General features: G+C 39.8%; 2 protein-coding genes across 2 annotated transcripts in view; both read left to right on the top strand.

Annotated features, from left to right (window-relative positions):
• The first annotated feature begins 4,226 nt into the window (after window positions 1–4,226).
• Window positions 4,227–8,401, top strand: LOC150079489 (uncharacterized). The gene is made up of 3 exons (XM_090383086.1): window positions 4,227–4,317; window positions 4,431–4,562; window positions 8,051–8,401. Exons 1-3 carry the CDS (start codon window positions 4,227–4,229, stop codon window positions 8,398–8,400), a joined length of 573 nt encoding a protein of 190 aa, XP_090239212.1. The 3' UTR covers window position 8,401.
• A 3,539-nt stretch (window positions 8,402–11,940) lies between these two features.
• LOC150079488 (uncharacterized) overlaps window positions 11,941–20,411 on the top strand; it is a 28,073-nt gene continuing 19,602 nt past the window's right edge. The window contains exons 1-2 of the mRNA XM_090384053.1: window positions 11,941–12,122; window positions 15,448–15,671. Coding sequence (XP_090240179.1) covers window positions 11,957–12,122; window positions 15,448–15,671 — 390 coding nt within the window. The 5' untranslated portion in view covers window positions 11,941–11,956. The remainder of the gene's footprint in view (window positions 12,123–15,447; window positions 15,672–20,411) is intronic.

Below are 20,411 nucleotides of genomic sequence, written 5' to 3'. Positions count from 1 at the left end.
CTCACCTGCAGCAAGCAGAGCAGGAAAGGTGGTGCAACTCTCAAAAGGGAGAGATCACAAAGAAATTTCTACCCAATATTGAACAAAACTACCCAACCTCACCCATCTGGTTCTCCCCAGGTCTACAAGCAACGTACCTCTTAACTGGACATGGAGCGATTAATGCCAAACTGTCTCTACTTGGGATCAAGGTTGATCCAACTTGCACTTCCGGGGGTGGAGCTGGAGAGCTGACAGCACCTCAGGTATGACTGCCGGCTCTATGAAGACCTACGTGGTGTTTTACTTACCAGAATCCACTACTTACCACAGAGACAAGAACATCACCTCCTAGACACGAAGGAGGAGTATCAAGCCTTCTCGGATTACGCACAGGCACTGTTCGCGAGGAGGAGGAGGAGGAGAAACCAAATGGCCGCAGCCCACAACCCACTACCATTATAACCAAAGAACATCTGTTCTTTAGCTCGCTGGAACTGGGACATCGGAAATGACCCACCCCCAAGAATTAGAAAACTCAGGAAACAAACTATACCAAAATAGACTAACATGGACGGGACCCATGTCCCATGAAAGACAAATGGACACACAAAAACTTAATTATGTCAAAATTACCGTTCGCCCATTTTCTCAGCCTTTATTATGCAAGCGGAATCCCCATCACATAACGATCATCAAAACCGACGATGATGGATATACGTATCGCATATATATGGATCTGTCTGTACGTACGTGCATATAAAAGAGCGCGCGCGTGTTTTTTTTTTTTAGGTCCTAGCCACTGAAATCTCAGGAAATTAGGTGGCAGGACCTGCCAGAGCGAAACTAAAACTATTGGGTTCCTGGTCTGCCTCCACGGGGTGAAGGTGGTTACGTTGGGCCTCAGCAGAGATCCAGCGGCTAAACGAGCAGATGAACACGGTACATGACACTACGCATATACAATATCCATACACTTTTAAATCTCTGGCCTTCCCAGTGAACTGGTACGCCTACAATGAAAGCAACGCGGAGATGGGGGAAACCCCTGGTGCCGTTTCACACTAAATACACTTTACACTTTACCCCATGAGCTATCCTTGTAACCCGGCTATTCCTCAGAGAACTTCATATCTGACTGCACTCAAGTAACCGAGATTTTTTTTTCTCCACCACTCTGCACAGTTGGTATGTTAATCTGAGATTACCTGTACCCCTACGCAGTAAGTACCGTGTATTTGTCAATATTAAACTTCAATTGCCATTTTTCCACCAATCTGCCTACTTTTCTAGATTTAATGCAGTAACGTACCTTGATTGCTGTCATTAACCATCCTGCCAACCTTCTTATCATCTGCAAACTTGGACATTAAGCCTGATATGCCTTAATCAATATCATCGATAAATATAGAAAACAACAATGGACCCAACACCGAACCTTGAGAAAATCCACTAATAGCATCAGTCAACGAAGATCAGTGTCCATTGATAACCACTCTCTGTCTCCCAGACTCAATCATCCCTTTATCCATGCAGTAACTTGCCCTTTGAGCAGTGTGAAATTAGCCACACTGCTCCAATTTGTACAGTAGCTGTGCAACAGCAGCATCAAAAGCTTCCTGAAATCCAAGAGTATGATATCATTTTCTGTCAATAAAAACTTGAATATATCGAACGGTCTATTCTGGAAACAAAAAAAAAAAAAAAAAAATCGCCTCGCCGAAATCTTAGTGTCAAGAGTTTTTGTTCAAGTGAAGAAATATCGAGGCATCAATAAAAGGCAGGTGAATAGAATACATGGAATGATCAATATGTTTTTAATTTACTTTTATGATTGAACAACATTGCTTTTATTTGTTTGAAATCCTTATAGGATTTGTGGCGTTTCAACGACTTAGGCCATACCGCCCTGTATATAATTGTCTATAAATTGCCGGTGTTTATTGGTCGATTTGCTATTTGCTGGACGAAAAACCCGAGTTTCTTTCCTGGAGAAAAAATCATGCTACTCTTGAGACCGACTGAATCGGCCACGTTGTAAAAAAAAAGGCCCATAGAAATTTCTTGTGACTTCGATGGGATTTGAACTCAAGTCTTTTCAACCCAGCATGGTGAGGACGAAGATTCTACCAACTGGCTACCCCGTCAGGGCACTTTACGTTGAAGTATGCTTGAATTGTCATACAGACGTTAAGACATGATTCATGATTAACAATAACCAATACTTAGGAAAATTCACATGCAGATTCTTCAGAAATAGTTGAGATTTTTAAATTAAGCTGATGTTATTGTAGGATTTTAGGAGCATCAGTGATTAAAGCCATATTGCTCCACATATACTGTCTGAAAACTGAGTGTGTTCTGTGGTCGATTTTCCGTTTTGCAGGACGAACAATCCCAGTTTCCGGGAGAAAAAGGCACATAAAAGTTCCTGACATCATCGACGGAACTCGAACTCATGTCTTTTCCACTCGGTGTGTGGAGAACAGTGATTCTGCCAACTGTGCTACTCATAAGGTTTAAATTAAGCTCTCTTAAATTTTTTAACCATGCAAAGCAGAAATCCTCAAATTTTATAACGACATTGTCGAATCTTAATTCAGTGATCATTGAAATGTAACCACCCTCTGTAGCTAGAATATAATGCGTAGTGAATACCACCAGTGATGGCTCAGCTGAACTTATTATAAAAGGATTTAATGTCAAGCCATAGTGATGAGTAACCACAATACAATGGCCACTGAGTACACACATGGGCTTAGACAGTGTGATACTGATAGTTATTACAAGCAAGATTAATTAGCGTGTACAGAGTATATCATAACATGTGCGACCCACTTTCACGATGCATTTAGAACCTAAAAACAATTTAAAAAAATAAGTTAATGTAAATATAGATCTGATTTCGCCTTGTTTCCGAGTCACAGTAATTTTCGTGTTCCAGCAACTATCTGCTTACGTTCACAGGCAATGCTCAAAATGGCCACCATGCGCCTGAATACAAGCCTGCAAATGCCTCATGACCTCCTCACCCGCTCAAAAGTTCCACGTGTCTGTAGGATTTGCTGGCAGCCTTGTTCCACATTGGTGGAGCATTTCTATGTTATCAATTGGTGTAGAATAAACAACGGCTTTCAGATGACCTCACAAGTAAAAATCGAATGGATTCAGGTCCGCAGAGCGTGCACGACCTATCTATTAGGTAATTGCTCATCCGGTTTCTAGAGACACATCTAAAATGTAGCGGAGCACCGTCGTACATAAACCACATGCGACGAATGACATCAAATGTAACTTCTTCCAACAACTCATTCAAATGTTCCCTCAAAAATTGAAGTAGGATACTCCTGTTAATCTCCCAGGCAGAACAATAGGCCAGATTAATTGTCGCCAATTATCCATGCCCATACCTTCATGTTTAATTGTTGCTGGTATCTTGACTGCATGAGGATTTTCTTCGGCCAATCGATGAACGTTGTGAAAATTGACCACACTTTCTCTAATAAATCCAACTTCGTCAATAAACAATACAACGGATAGGAAATGCTGATCGCAAGTGCAGATGTGCAGAAACCAAGTACTAAAAGTTTCTGGCATGAAGTCAGCATCAGTAAGTCCTTGTACTCTCTGAAGATGATATGGAAACGCTGCTGGTCCCGTAAAATTATCCACACAGTCACGTCCAACGCTTCCTGCTGTTGCTGTCCTACGGTTGCTGTTACCATCGTTTTCTTCAACGTGATTGAGGATCCGTTCTTCCAAATCAATAGTTCTGGTGCTGATGGGTCTACCACCACCACCACCTGAAACTCGTTTTCTAAATGAATCAGTTTCCGCAAGGCGTTCGTGCATTCTCTGAAAGGTCTTATTATTTAGCACAGGTTGATTTAGGGAAGTTTCTGCATACAGACAGACATCTTGGCTCATCTGCATTGCATCTAGCAAATCCATACATGAGAAATATGTCTGCCATCTCTCGATTTGAATAAACCTTCATTATATTTGAATAAACCTTTTTTTAAAATTGTTTTTAGGTCCTAAATCCAACCCTGAAGTACGTCCCACATGTTATGTGGGACGTACTTCATGTTATACACCCTGCATAACATGTTTGCTAATTCTTGAATTGTCCATCTCAATTTGCGTGTATTATTTTCATTTCTTCGCAGATCAATAGAACTGGTATCCTTCTATCTGGAAACTACTACACGATTTCGGAAGGCTTGTGGTTCTACAGTAACTCGAATATGGAGCTATGGTACCACACAGAAGCACGCGAAAAGGAAAAAGGTGATACCCATAAAGGTTTTCAACTGACCTTCACAGCATTCGTAAATGGTAACTAGTATTCAGGTGTCTTTAATATTTTGCACACCACACTCTTTTTCTTTTTTTTTTACATATTTCCTCATTGCTAATTAAAACTTTCTTTCTTTCTTGTTATTCTTCAGGAACAAAGTATGGATGTGCCGATCCGAACGAATTCCATTGTAATAACAACTACTGCATCTGGTCTGGTTTGAGATTTGATGGACACAATAACTGCGGAGATGGAAGCGATGAGAGACATTTTATACCTAAAGGTAATAGTCAAAATACGTTCCAGGTTCGCTGGATGCGTAACCCTTGAAAATCTGAATTGTTTCTTCCTTTCTGTTTCGTCTCTCTTGATTTAAGGTAGTTTATCATTTGTTTGATCTCTCCACATGCATGTACACTGTTCTTTACATGTCTGTTTGATAACGGATTTATGGTCAATATAAGGAGTCCTCAAATTAGGTGGTATCACATTTTTAGCACATTTAACACCTAAATCTGCTTGCTCGTTTCCGGGAATTCCAACGTGTCCAGGAATCCAACAAAATATTACGAGCTGTCCATGTCTATGAAGTTCTAGTAACTGGGACCAAATTTTCTGTACCAGAGGATGACTAGGGAAGAATTTACACTGTCGAGCATTAACAGCAATTAACGAGTCCGTATATATGATGGATTTAATATACGAATCTTCTTTTATATTCTCTATGGCTAGAAGAATACCATATAATTCTGAGGTATGAGTACTGCATTCTGAAGGGAGCTGTCTGGAGATGGTGGCATTTGGTAGTACTACAGCAGTACCAACTTTACTACCAAACTTGGATCCATCTGTATATATTTGAATGGAACTTCTAAACTCAATGGAGTGGGCCATATGGATTTGCCTAGTGTTGGAATCTGGAAGGTTATTCTTTCCCCATTGCTGAAAGTGTCTGTCAATATGTATCTGGGACGTTTATCATGGCTGGATTTCCATGCTAGTATCCTGAAGTATGTTAGTAAAATTCAGGTCCCAGCTTGTGATTAGAGCTTGAAGCCTAATGCCAGATGGTTTATTGAGCCGTTGTTTACTTTCATAGATGTCTCTCCATTTTGGCATGAAGAGATATTGCCACATTGGATAATGTGGGAGACTGCTGATTTTGGCTCCATAATTTAATAGCAGAACTTGTCGTCGAAGATGGAGCGGCAGCTCGTAGGCTTTCGCAAAGAGGCTTAAAATTGGTGATGTACGAAAGGCCCCAAGTGCCACTCGTAGTGCGCTATGATGTAGTGGATCTAGCTATTTCAGGGCACTCGGTCTGGCCCAGTCATATGCAGGAGACCCATAGTCTAACCGGGATTTGATCAGTGAGCAGTATAGGTATAGCAACACGTAACGGTCTGCACGCCATGACATTGAAGAAATTACTCTGAGAAGATTTAGTTTTCTAAGACAACTTGTACGAATATGTTTTATATGTTCCAGGAAGTTTAATTTTTTTTATCAAGTATTACACCAAGGAATCTAATACTATGCTGGAAAGTAATACGATGAGAATCTAACTGAAGGTCTGGATCAGGGTGTAAAGACCATTTGCGACAGAAGTGTATGGCAGTTGTCTTAGGTTTAGAAAGTCGATATCCATTGTTTTTGGCCAAAGAGACTATTTTGTTAATCGTGTCTTGTAGTTGTCTTTCAATTAGTCGCATATTTTGAGAATGACATGAGATGGCAAGGTCGTCAGCATAGGTACGCATCAACTGTATCAGTATACACTTGGTTATAACATCAATTCTAATGGCAAAGAATGTGGCGCTCAACACTGAGCCTTGGGAAACTCCCTCTTCTTGTATAAATGCTCGAAACAATGAAGAATGGAATCGGATCTGAAACGATCTATTGCCTGAAACAATAGATTGAAAGTTCTCAATGAATTTCGGCAGATGACCCCGAAGTCCAGATTTATGCAAGTCCTGAAGAATCCCGTATCGCCAAGATGTATCGAAAGCTTTCTCGATGTCAACGCATCATGACTAGGTGCTCATTTCTGAGGAAAGCGTTCCGGATATTTGTTTCTGCTTTGATAATGAGATCAAGCGCACATCTTCTTTCCCGGAAACCATGCTGGTTTGGACTTAGAAAGTTTTCTGTTTCTAGAAACCATGTCAGTCTAGCGTTAACTATTTTTTCCAATGTTTTTCCCAAAACAATAAGTTAGTCCTATATACAAAAAGAAAGGTGTCTTGCCTTTCTGTCAAGTGAGCTAACTTCTTCACTTCAGAAGAGCAAAATTAAATAACTTTACAAAAATAACGCTATACTATAATCAATCGTTACTTTAAGTAAATCGCTTTCAAAATCGCTCAGGAATCGCTATAGTCACTCGCTTGGAACTCGGGGCCCTTGTATAAGCGCAAGGTCTGCATGCTGTATCCCACCCCAGGTGTTTCTGGAGTTACCAACATAATCCTGCGTTCATAATGTTGCCATTATCCCATCCTGGACAGAAGTCCAGAGTCATTAGACGATCCTGCCCCTGGTTTTCCAGGGATTGGATAGCCAGGAGGTGATGTTCTGTGCCTTGCTACAGCATAACGAGAGAAAAAAAGTTAGATTTGGTGGTTAGGAGAATTGTTTATCCGCTTCCAGTAATTGGGTCCAATGACTGCCAGTACAGTAAAAGCTTGTATACAAGAGGTGGTCCCAGATTTCTTCGGAACACAGTAGGTGCAGCAGCGTTGATGAAATTTAGTGGTAAGTTTTTTAAGGCTTCCATGCTGGCCTTTTACGATTTAATTTTGATATAGACACGAGATAAGCCAGGATTTGGTCCTGAGGTCAAATTTTGACATTCTGGGTGAAATATCTGGTCACGGTTTCTAGGGTGGATTGATCTAATCGATTTCCACATGCAGTCTCTTCTTTTCCTGTTTAATGGGTATATTAAATTTTAATATTACGTCAGAAGAATCGATGCACAGCTGTCGATACTGGTGTGCAGGTACGACTAATGTTCAAAAGCATAAATCGTTGAGCTTCCAGGAATTGCTCTTGAGTGGCCTCTTTTGCTGGACGAGAAATCCGAGTGTCCCGGGAAGAGGAAGGATGGTATCTTAACCTTACTGTCCACTCTTGAGACTGAATAACTTAGACACGGAGAGAAAAAAAAGTCCATAAAAGTTCCTCGCTTTATTGACGCGATTCGTACCTGGGCCGCGGATTCGGATCCCTTCAATGGTGCGTGTTAAAAATTAACATACGCAAGTTTAAACTTGATCAAGTATATCTGAAGTAATAAAAACATACATGAAACTGTTTTATCTAGTACAATACTAATTCAATTGTGATCGTGTATCGCCTTGATTTACAATAGCAGTTAGTCGTTTTCGCAAATGCATCAATTAATCTTTTATTTAAAAATCAACTCATTAAATTCTGTACTAATAACATAAATTCGATACCCGACGGACTTTTTCGAATGATATTTGATTTATCTTTGTAGATGGAAAACTCAAGATGAGTATCACGAACAAACATATATTCATGAATGGTTTTGACAATTCATAATAAATTGTTTTAACATGCTAACTCGTTGATAAGAGGTTGAATATTTTATTATTATGTTTTATATGTTATCATATAAATAAATGCTTGTTATCAGAAATATATAAGACGGACTTTCAGGACTCGTACAGGTCCGAAACTCCCTCTTATATCTCTTATGTAGTATTCAGACTGTACATCACTCTATCTTTGTATTTTGCCCAGATAACTCCGTGATCATCATTGGTGTATCAGTTGGTTCCTGTGTGGTACTCATTTTCATCTTTGGAGGGATACTGTGGGCCTGTACTCGTCCTAGATGTACTCTGTCTACAGTAACGGATCGTCCTGTGGCTCCCACTCCCCCAGCCAAGTCTGTAACTCCATTCGATGCCGTTTATCCCAGAGCGTATCAGAGAGGAAGTATGACCTACAGCCAAAATCCAGAAGGTCGATCGTCAATCACCAGAGAGGTCCCTATGAACTGTCCGTTAAGTAGGAGTGAGGAGGGGTTCACTAATCCCTGTTATCCTACAGGAATGGCTCGAAATCTCTATCCTTCCTACTCAACGTGACTAATGAAGACCTATTACAGAGCAATAATTTTTTACTTTAATGTATTTCAACGTATCAGCGTGATATTTAAGAAACGATTCATGTATAGAAAAAAAATTAAAGTCTGTTTTAGTAGTGACTACTAGTAAATCAATACTAAAAATACTCTGCATTCATTGGTCATTACATTATTATGTTAATATTATGTACATCGCGTTATTATGTTACTTAAGGAAAGCTCCATAAAGCAGGAGAGAAAATACGTAAGATGCTGGATGTGGTGTGCAATTCAGTGCGAAAATGGGAAACGAGAAAGGTTTAACTGACTTTGAACGTGACATGGCCGTCAGCGCCAGATGACGGTATGGGTAATTTGTGGTTTTCACATGCCACTGTGCATCGAGATTGGTCCAATAACCAAATAGAATTTAGTCAATGGGGATCCTGTTGTCGGAAAGAGCTCAGGGATGAGATAGGCTAACGAAGACTGATCAAACTTGTGAAGGGCAACAGAGAGGGTTCAGTCAGTCAAAAACAATGCGGTATAATAGTGGTAATTAAAAGGGTATTTTAGAAAGCACAATTGGTCGTACTTTGCCACGGGAGAGTTAAAAGAGCGCCAAATGAACCGAGTTCCACTGCTGTCAGAAAAAAGAAGGTACAGTAAAATTGGGCTCCGAATTACCAGCACTGGACAGTGGAAGATTGGAAAAACGTTGTCTGATGCGAATTCCGGTTCCTGATTGGAAGGACTAGAAGAATATGTTGAAAAATAGCACGAGTCCTTGGACCATCCCCTCCACATGTCAACAACACAGGCTATTAGTGGCAGTGTAACGGTGACGAGGGGTTTTGTGGCGCACATTGGGCATTTGATACTCAATGCGCAACATTTCGGTGCAGCAAGTTATCTGGAAATTTTCAAAATAGGCGAATCCCTTTTCATCGCTGCAATGCATCCATCAATGAATGGGATCTTCTAGGTAGGATAATGCGCCATTCACAAAGCCAGAATTGTACAGAACTAGCTCCAGGAACATGAGAGCGAGTTCAAACCACTAAAGCACCTGTGAGATGAGATGGAACGAGCTCTTAGAAGTAGGAATCCGCAATTGAGTCAATATGGATCAGCATCACTGTGGTACGCTTTCGACACCTCGTTGTGTCCATGCCTGCCACGAAAAATTCAGGTTGCTCCGAGGGATAAAGGGAACCTACTTGCTATTAGGTAAGTGTACCTGATAAAAGTGACAATTCAGTGTATATTCTCTACGATTCCTGATTTGTAGCAAAACCGGCAATTTTAAATTTCTTTTAACGATCAAATGAAATTTTTCCACTTATTTATTTATTATACAGCATGTTATAAAAATTCCAATTAACCTTATACTCGTCCCATTATTATCATTTATTTATTTTTAGCAAAATGCCTAACTAATAAAAAGCACCATCTGGGCACTTACCAAAGTTCATGGAACAAGGAATTATTATAGATATTTGAAGAAATTTTTCGACCACAAATTGGAACATCTCCAATGGACAGCGGAAGGATGATACTTTTTCTTGATTTTTTTATATTTTACATCATGAGCTGGAATTGAAATTATTTTATAGTTTTTTGTTTTTCATAGATTAATTTTAAACCTCGCTTTATTCTTAGAGAAATTGTTCATTAATTTTTGATAGTAGCTGTGACTAAAGAAGCATGGGTTAGTCAGTGGCCAAAAGGAGTAATAGCCTTTGAAAAGTCTAAAAAACATCCTGTTAAAGAAGTAGCCGAATTTTCTGGTGTTTCTGAAAGAACAGCAAAGATTTTTTAAGGAATGGTGGAGCCAAAATCAATCAGAAATCATAGTCGAAATTTTGTACTAAGTGATTGTTATTGGTGACAAATTTTGCGTCTCGTAAACGAAAAACAATTTCAACCAAGACAAGAACTGCTGAAAACAGTTAGCTAAGGACCTCATCAGCCGATATCTGGGAGAACACTCTGAAGAGATTTACATAACGTGGATATCTACAGCAGAATTCTCCGAAAAAGATCCAAGCTAACATATGCGCCTAACGAGACCAGCTAATATGGACTAAAAGGCACAAAAATGGACTGTTGATGATTGGAAAACTGATGTGGTCTGACGAATACAAATTTTCCAGTATTTTAATGGTACCAGGCATCGAGTTCACAAGAGAAGTTGAGGCATTTCATCCAACTTGTATGCAAGGTGTCATAAAAGCTGATGGCGGGTCAATGATGCTTTGAGAATGTTTTAATTATTTGAAAGTGGGTTCCTGCTTGAAATACCAACCAGAATGAATCAGACTAACTATACAAATATTCTGGATTCATGAATTTATATTGTCCACAAACAATTGAGCATTAAAACTATGCAACAAAACCAGTATCAAAAAATTTGAATGCAGATTAGAAGAAGAGGGTAAATTGTTGAATAAAAGAGATTCATTTTCAGATTGCTACATTTTTTCTGTGGTGCACTAGAAGAAACTTTCAAAAACCTTCACTCCCCCTTTACCAGTTCGTTCGGAAGAGAAATGTGTCTCACTGAAAATGTAAACAGTTTCGTTTTGTACTACTTTAATACCTTTTTGTTATAGTTGTTCTAATTTTGCATCTTTTAGAATCTGACACTTGATTATATCGTACCCATCCTATAAAGATCTAAATTTTACGCAACTTATGTCTGCATTCCAGAGTGATTACTTTAATAATTTATTTATTTTTTGCTTCTGTTTTTATAGATGATTTATTATTTTAAAGAGTCCTCTTAAAACAAACCTTCAAAAGACTTTCATTTTTTGCGGAGATCAACAATAATCATACCGGAATTCGCCTCTTTCTTCCTGGAGGAAATGACGTCATTATCTGTAGTCTGAAATTACATTCTTAATGCCCGTGGAGTATTAGTGTAAAACGATCTTTCTAGTGTTCCATTTTATCCGAAAGTTTTAGTTTTATGCCCATTTATCTGCAGAGACTACCTAAGTAAGTTCTTTAGATAAATTACACACAGTCTTCCAAAACTAAAATCCTTCAACAAAAAAAACAATACAAATTCGAAATTCAACACAAACAAAATAGACAAAAAAATGAAAACAAGTGTGGTTGGCTGGCCATATTCGAATACACACTGTGCATGTGTTCGAATTTGCAAGGCGCCACAAAAATACGCAAAAGCCCTTGGCATCGAGTGGGGGCGTAATTAAGGTTAAATATATAATATCATTTGTCATTGAGGGATATAAACTTTCAACGAGACCATAAAATTACGTTGAAAATAAATGAAATGGCTGTTTACTGACTACAGAAAAGCTGAAACAACACTCCACCAAGCAGCTGTTCAAATACACACTTCTGAAAGAAAAATGAACCAAACTCTAAGACAGCATCCAAGGGTTTCTCCAATTATTCTCAGAATTCTGTCGTTATAAAATCCAGAAAATGATTTCAAAGTGTGACAGCTGAACTTAAAGCGACCAGTACATTAACTTTCTCCATCAGGCTTATCTAATCATTTCCTATTGGTACATAGGTATCAGTTAATGTACGAGCGTGTGCCAATGAGTCATATTCAGCACGAGAATGTAAAATTTCCGAATAATATATCCGTTGTCACAGGAAACCTAAGGATTACTTCAAGAGACGTAATGAAACAGCGACCTTTGGTTCTACCATTTTTAGTGCTAGTTTTGTTTTCTGTGGCCACTGGAGATATCTACCAGAAGTGTAAGTATTGTCTGTGCTTAGGTACTCTTTATCTCAAGCTGTTAGTAGTAGTACTAGAAATATTAGCTGACGATGATTATTGCTTTAAATAGCACGCTTTAAGAACAAATATTTACAGATGATTAAAAATTCTTCAGATGTTTACAGAGGCCTAAGAAACGTTTTATTGTCATATATTTTTATATTTCCAAAAGCCTGAATCATGAGACATTCCGCGATAGCCTAATTATATTTATATAATCTGGTTGGGGGAGTCAATTTGAAATTCAGGGACCAGTAATGGCAATTGGGGTTTACTAAAATAATATATATGATGGACAATAGCCCCTTAGAATATATTTTGGTAAGTTATATACATATATTTTTAGTTTATTTAATTATAAAGCATGCAAAACGGAAGAATCATATAATTTAAGAATATTGTTGAACAAAAAACAGTACCGTGTGGTGATTTTTTTTCCTTTCTACTAACATTTCTTCCAATATGGGGAACTGTGTATGGCAGCTGGTCGTCATTGATGAGGAAGAAAGGTAGTCGTAGTCGTAATCAAATCTGTCTAGTTGGAGTGCCTTAGACAGCACAGTTTGAGGACAGTATTTGACCCACCTGCCCTAAGGAAAACACCAGACAACCGTTAGCGTTACTGTCAGAAATATTGACGTCTCTCAAGCATCAGCAACACTTGTTAGCTTACATCATTTTTCCAGCTGCAAATTTCCACCTGTAGCTAAAACAATAAAATCTCATTTAAACACAAATGTAGTTGTTGTTGTTGGGTTTTAGGACTAAGGTCGATTTTCTCTTTGCTGGAAGAAAAACCCGAGTTTCCCAGAGGAAAAACCATGCCACCCTCGTCACGTTGTGAAAAAGACCCATAAAAATTCCTGTCTTCATCTACTAGATTCGAACTTAGATTTTTTCCATCTGGTGTGGGGGAGGACTGCGATTCCACCAACTGTGATACCCACCAGAGCATAAAATACAGGGTGAAATTTAATGTGTATCTTGATCACACATCTACAAAAGTTGTAGATTCTATTACCTTGAAGTACTGCTTCGATCAGTACTTATATTTTCTAATGGACATTATGCACCTATTATATAATTGATATTAATTAGGAATTTATCTAACTAATAGGTAACGTACAGTTATGAATTTTTAAAGTCTAAAACCATTCCATCATCGAATTAATTTTGAAAATGTGGCACACGAAAGTGTGTTTTTTCGTGTAGCATATGAAATGACACTTCTGCTTCAACAAACTGTCATGCAATTAGAGATGTTTGCTTGTAAACCACTTATAAAAATAGTCATTTAACTGGCCACCACCCAGTGTAATACATTATTAAGAGCACTATCCATAGATCATCTTGGTTGATGCTTAAGAGGCAACACAGCTCATGGCTTGTCCAGGTGAACTCTTTCCTTTCGAAGTCATCATAATACATTGGTAGTGGAGAGAGATAAATCAGAAAAATCTTGCCGGTTGCTTTTGTTTGGAGTCTTTGCGATAAATTTCAGGTCTTGAAGTATGGGGTGGATGATTGGCTCTGTTGGCACCAAGTAAAGCCCTAACTTCGAATCCCGTCTATAAAGCGAGGAATTTTTATGGATCTTCTCCACAACGTGGCTGAGTTGTGGTCTCAGGCGAGGATAGCATGGTTTTTCCTTCTGGAAACAGGTTTTTCGTCTAGCAAACAGCAAATCGACCATAGAAAAACACGCAATTTACAGACATGTTATATACGGCTCAATATTGCCTAATTTGCTGATGCATGTAAAACCATACAACAGCCAGCCAACCAACCAGCCAACAAATCCGTTTATCCAATAAGATGACAGCGATTTTCATTACTATTTAGAAGTAATGTCAAACAGGCAGAAGTACATTAGTGACAGCCGATAGTCAAACGTTCTTTGGGCTAATCATAAGTCTGGTATTGATTATTATCAGAACTACAGAAGAAAATATCATATCCGTGTCATTTTTTTTTTTTTTTTTTTTTCATATCTGTCGATGACTTATCTGTTGTTTATGGCTAGGTAGAGTTTGCCAGACTCATGATTAGACTTAAGAAGTAGTGCGATAACAGGGTAGCGACATGGTTGAGGATGAACTTTTCTCATAGTAATGCGTACTATGTTGGGAAATAATTTCCACTTTCTCTTCGCTCAACACCACGTGAATTAAGTACCGAAAACATTCTTGAAATCTTTGAAATCTTTCAAAAAAACATAAGCAATGTGTTTATAATATACAGATGATCTATGTACGATAACTTAAACTGTTATAGTAAGCAGCGAGGAGTACAAAAATACATTAGCATCGCGCTACAAGAATCCAAAACTGTATTTAGTTTTGCTCGATGTTGTTGAAAATATATTTCCTGAAACTGATCTCCATAAACTGAGGAACATGGGAATTAGTTCAAGAAGATAATGCCTTGTGTCTAGAAGCATCAGAGGCCATTTTTTGCTGGTCTCTGCGATGAAAAATCACAAGCTCCTAACAGCAGGGATGAAAATTGCATTAAAATCGAAATATACGTAATTTTATTGTATTATTATTATCGAAAATAATATAATTTTTAGTATTTTTCTTTTCAAATAGTGCAAAAGTTGTTTTAAAAAATAGAATAAATGCTAGGAATTTGCCCTTCACGAAGTATACCGTCCATTTAATTGCTTATCATCCTACGGTGCAGATGCACCAGGATATTGAACTCAGGAGGACCCAAAATGAAAAAAACTATATAACAATCTTGTTGCTCCAGAGCTCCAGCTCAAGAAGACAAACCATCAATTCTCCCTGGTCGGAAGCTGCTACCATATACCGTATATGAAAGGTTAAATGTCTTAAAGTCAGTGCTCTCCGGGTTTGTTCGCTTGTTTCTGTTGCATTTTTGAACCAAAAAACAACTCAGGCGTTGAAACTTGATATAAAAATTCCTTCTGTTTGATATTCGAATTCATACTCGAATTTTCAAGATCCTCGAAAGTTGAGAAGATAACTGTACATAAATAAACAAATAACGCATTTATTTTTATTTGATTCGCGTTCATGATATAGCTTATACTGTTTTTTGACATCCTAAGGTTGTTTTGGAAATGAAATGGAATCTTAACTGTAAAAAAAGTTAAATTAATAATACAGTATATCATTAATTTCTGATTAACAGACTGTATACTATATTTCGAAGAGAACATAGCGTATAGAATTACACAAAGCCTCCATCAAAATTCGGGTTCGATTTAAGATAGGTATAGTGTATAAACAGCATGACAAAAAGAAACCCTTAGTAACAGAATAAATGAACTTGCAGTTTTTGTTGAAGACCACTGTTCCGATCGAGAATATGAAGTCGTTCTTGGCTCAACTGGCCAGCAATCAGCTGCAGTGCTTCAAGCAACTTCGAACAAGGATTATCTCCTAAATAAATCTTGTCACATATGGCTGCATGCTCCAAAGGGTTTTGGTATTACACTCAGCATTCACGACATCGACATGAGGTGGAAATTTGACGGTACCTGCATAGACTATGTGAAGGTAAGAAAATTCCTCTTTCAGTTATTTTGATACAGTAAGTTTCGGTTTGTTTCGATCTTCCCATCACTCATCAAATGATTTTTAATCGACATGAAAACTGTACGCCTGATCAATGTGCCCTAGCAGGTATTACAGTGGTTATAATCACCGTTCTCCCCACACAAGGTGGGGAAGACCAGGGTTCGAATCCCGTCAATGACGCGAGGAACTTTTATGGGCTTTCTTCACTCCGTGGCTAAGTTAGTCCGTCTCAGGTGATGATAGCAAAGTTTTTCTTCCCGGATTTTATTGTCCAGCAAAACAGCAAACCGATCAGAGAATAGGTATTTTATGGACATAATACACATAGATAGATCGTACCAATTGTTCTCAGGTAACCCCAATATGACAGTTTTGAACATCAGCGTTTTAAGAACCATCAAGAGGCTCACGCTTGTCAACTGATGCATATATCGTGGAGAAGGTCCAAGAGATCATGCGTCATCAGTGCTTCAAACATTCGCGGAGAGCTGTACGGTGTTGTGTTTAATAGTATATTGTATTTGTCATTGCGATACTGGACAGCTGTGCATAAACCCAATATCACATTCACCAATACGAAACTACGCTCGGGATGGTATCGTTCCAAATGTTCGTAAATTCTAGAACAGTGGAAGAAGGTACTATGGAGTAGCAAACATCGGCACACGTCTTCTCAACAATGAAGTTGCATAAAGATGGTTTGATGGTATGGGGCGTTTTAGCTGGTTCAGACACGGTCAATTGGTGAGTGTCTGAAATCATGAGGTCTATGATCTCCTTTAGTTCTCTACAATTATGCCCAACTACACTGTGACAGTACCACAGAAATGGGGACTGTCAATATCAGCATGATAACACTCTGTCGTCATATAAAGATCGTACAGGACTGGATTTTGGATAACGACGTATAAAAGTTCAAATGGCCACCTCAGAGTTCGGACCATGACCTCACCAAACACCTCTGAAACCAACCGGATTGTCGGATTAATTTGCAATCACAATAGCTTTCTTCCCAATTGGTTCTGGAAGGTACTTTTCAAGAGAAATAAAGGGTTAAAAGCATAAAGTATGCTAAGGAAATTTGAAGCTGTCATAAAGGCCAAACTTGGCCTTACTCTATATTAGGATTTTGTGTGTCTGCATATTTATGGTAATGCACACTGAAAGGACAGAATTCATAGGATACCTGGTTCCTGAGCAACGCGACGCTGTCATCCTCTCGCTATTCGACGAACCCACCACTTGGCAGGTATATAGGCACACTGCATCACTGCATTCACGTAGACGGTAATTCGATGTCAGTATGGATAAACGTCGTGAGTTAACCGACTTTGAAAGAGAGATGATAGGGTGCCCGACGCATGGGTCATTCTATTGCGGAGGTGGTACAGAAATTGAACTATCCCCGTTTTGGTTTTTATGGCGCATGGGCTACTAAACTATCCCCGTTCGACAGTATAAAGAGTATATCTGGAACATGCCATTTCTGGAATAACATCTAATCGTGGAGCGCGCTGTGGGTGAAAAAAGGTGGTGGATGAACGTGGCCGTCGACGTCTGTCTCGCATTGTTTCAGCCAAACCTAGAGCGACAGTGGCGCAAATCTCCGCCGACTTCAACGAGGGAGGTGACAGAAATGTCTCCACCAAGACCACCAGGTCATCATTAGCCGCAACAGGTAATGGGAGCTGCCAAACCACCAGAGTCCCATTGCTAACACCACAACACGGGACTCTTTGCCTCAACTGGACAAAAGAACATCAGCACTGGACTTTAGATGGTTGGAGACGGGTCTCCTGTTCCGATGAGTTCCATTTCCAGTTATTTTGAGCAGACGGGAGGGTGCGTATCTGGCGGAATTGCACGAAGCCATACACCCGTCAAGTCAACGAGGAACTCTTCAGGCAGGTGAGCAGTCGGTAATGGACTGGAGTGTGTTCAACCGGCACATGTTTGGACCTCTGGTACGTCTAGACGAATCTCTAAATAATAATAATAATAATAATAATTTTCTGTTTATACTCCGGGACGATCAAATGATCAGAGGAGTTCACAAGATAGACAGAATACAAGAAACAGCACCGTATTCAACAGTCACGGGCTTGAACCCCGGTCACTCAAGGCACGTGTACTTATGCACCCGCGCGCCTGACCACTAGGCTACGGCGGCCTATGGTCCAGGTTACATATCCATCCTTGCAAATCATCATCCCTTCATGGTTATCGTGCACCCACCGGGCAATGGCTCTTCCAGCAGGACAATGCGCCTCCCCACAGAGCCGTTGTGATTAGAACATGGTTCAAAGAGCATTCTGCAGATTTTACCACCATGGAATGGTCTCCCCGTTCCGGACATGAACCCTGTGGAGCATCTTTGGGATGCTGTGGAAAGGTTCGTTCGAGCTTTGGATCCTCCACCTAGGAATGCGACGTAATTATGGACAGCGGTGCAGCAAGCCTGGATAGAAATACCTGTGGAACGCTTTCGAGAACTGGTGGACTCAATGCCTCGTCGTGTGACACCCTTATCCGGGAGAAAGGTGAGTCTACCCATTACTAGGTAGGTATTCCGTGATTTCTGTCCACTCAGTGTATATGGGTTAGTTTCGGAGGTTTTTGTAAGTTTAGTAGTGATCTGAAACATGCAATTCTAGCTGAATGGTAATGTTCCCACTCAATTATAGTATGCTTCACCGTAATGGCTGTTTCATTGGAAACTGAATCTCCACAGCTATGGATTCTGCTTTATTTCAAGAAGCTTGTTACCTCTCTGGTTATGCCACATTTCAGACCACATATAGGTACATATCGGTCGTACGATTCATTTATAATCAGAATAAGGGACTGCGATGGAATCTAAGCAAGCAAGGTGCTTTGCTGCTTTGTCTGCACGCTGGTTTCCTGGTATTCCAACAAAACTTGACACCCAGCTTATTTTCACTGAGGTGACTTAACCGAGATCTGATTTGTGTAAGGAATGGGTGATTTATTCTGTGGGCATTCACTGCACTTAATTTTGTGATTTATTCTGTAGGACATTCACTGCACTTAAAGCATCTATATATATTATGACCTGAGTGTTAGGAGATCATTAAGGAGATTTAGAACCATTTTGCTTGCATAGAGTTCTGCAGTAAAAATACTGCATTCAAGTGGTAACTGGACAGGAACAATGGGTGTAGAAAGGATTACTGCAGCTCCCACGGATATATCAGTTTTTTAGCCGTCTGTGTATATCTGAAGATTGTGAGCGTTGGCCAATGTGTGAGCCGCATGTAACTGTCTAAGATCATGGTTCGATACGGAGTGTTTCCCTCACTGAAAAAGTAGCTATTGCAAAGAGGTATATATTGCCCACTCATCTCTTGTGATTTCTTGGTTTTATTTACGTTCTAGTTCTATCCAGGGTGTTTGGCTGTTGTGTTTTACTTCACTGCTCCATATGTTGCCCCAGAAATTCACAATAGTCTTTTGCTCGGGTGGTCGTTTCCATTTTTCCGTGGCTCCTGTAGAAGTCTCTTTGGTCCTCATCGAAGATTCGGTTGCTTATTTTCCTCTGGGATCTCTCTTTGTATCGGCATAATCTTTTGCTGAGTGCGAGGAGGTTCTGCTTTAGTGCGTCCAAGTATTCTCCTATTCTCTGGTTTTTGGTCTCGTGTTTTCTGGACATTGTATCTCTTTCAGATACAACAATATCTTCATGCAGTATGGGAACCCAAAGCAAAAGGCCTTTTCCTAAGTAACCTATGTAAATGCAGGTAAATAATTCATAGTGATATTTATTCCACCTTGAGTATGCCGCGTGGTGGGGGAATAGGGTAGCCAAGGGAAAAGAGGGATGCGGGTCACGTGGTACAAGTGGGCGTGGCAGTTACGTCACTACAAATGCCCAGGTAAATAATTACATAGGTCATTTCCTGATTAAATATCGATCATAGTGGCATGGTGTTTGGGTAAGGCACCACCTGTGGTTTCCCACATCTGTGCCATCAGTACACTTGTGAAGAATACAGAACCTCAGTAAAAGCCAAAAAAGTGTTGTGTATTGCATGTGTAGTTGAGTGTTGGGTTCTGTTGTTTGTGCTGGCTTCGCCGCAGGGCCCCTAGTGAGACTCCATGTTGCCCGCCAAACCAACTGGGAGGTGAGACAGCTGTCCATAGTACTCTGGCTGCTCTTCATCAGGGGTCGCTTGAACTTCGTGATGGAGAACAAAAAAAAAAGCATAAGTGAGGGAGATATCTGAAGGATGGGAGTACAAGGGAGGAAGAGGAACATCAGCGCATTTCGACAGGTGTCTCTTTTACGTAGAAAAGATTTGACTTACTCTGTCATGCCTCTACATTTTACGCAGAAAAGCGTGCGCGGGGGAGGGGGTTGGCGAGCAAAGCCCCCTAGTTATTATTATTATGTTGCTCGTATATTCTTTCTCCCTGATTGGGGTTCCATCTCGTGACGGGTATTGCTACCAAATACACAGGTTGGTTATGTCTGGTGTTACTATTCGTCCGAGGAACTCTCTGACTAACTTACAGGGGTTCAGATTGCAGCTTTCTGGAGTTCCTTGTAGATGTTTGCTGGGATACCACCTATTGTTGCTAAGCTGTTATGTAGGTTCTTAGGCACCATGCCGGTGGTTGACACGACGATCGGGATGGTCGTTGCTTGTTGCATATGCTACATCTCTTTGATATCTTGTCTCAGGTTCGTGCACGTCCTGA

The sequence above is a fragment of the Mastigoproctus giganteus genome, chromosome 10 (assembly GCF_048544385.1).
Source record: "Mastigoproctus giganteus isolate SK-2022 chromosome 10, ASM4854438v1, whole genome shotgun sequence".
Taxonomy (NCBI): domain Eukaryota; kingdom Metazoa; phylum Arthropoda; class Arachnida; order Uropygi; family Thelyphonidae; genus Mastigoproctus; species Mastigoproctus giganteus.
Note: the sequence above shows the minus strand (reverse complement) of the source record. Positions and strands in the feature narration are given on the sequence as shown.

Bases quoted from the DNA above. Each gene is read 5' to 3' on its own strand.
- LOC150079489 (XM_090383086.1), top strand. From the start codon at position 4,227: ATGGAGCTATGGTACCACACAGAAGCACGCGAAAAGGAAAAAGGTGAT. The intron at 4,318-4,430 runs GTAACTAGTATT...GTTATTCTTCAG, and splicing joins CTTCACAGCATTCGTAAATG to GAACAAAGTATGGATGTGCC. The intron at 4,563-8,050 runs GTAATAGTCAAA...TATTTTGCCCAG, and splicing joins GAGACATTTTATACCTAAAG to ATAACTCCGTGATCATCATT.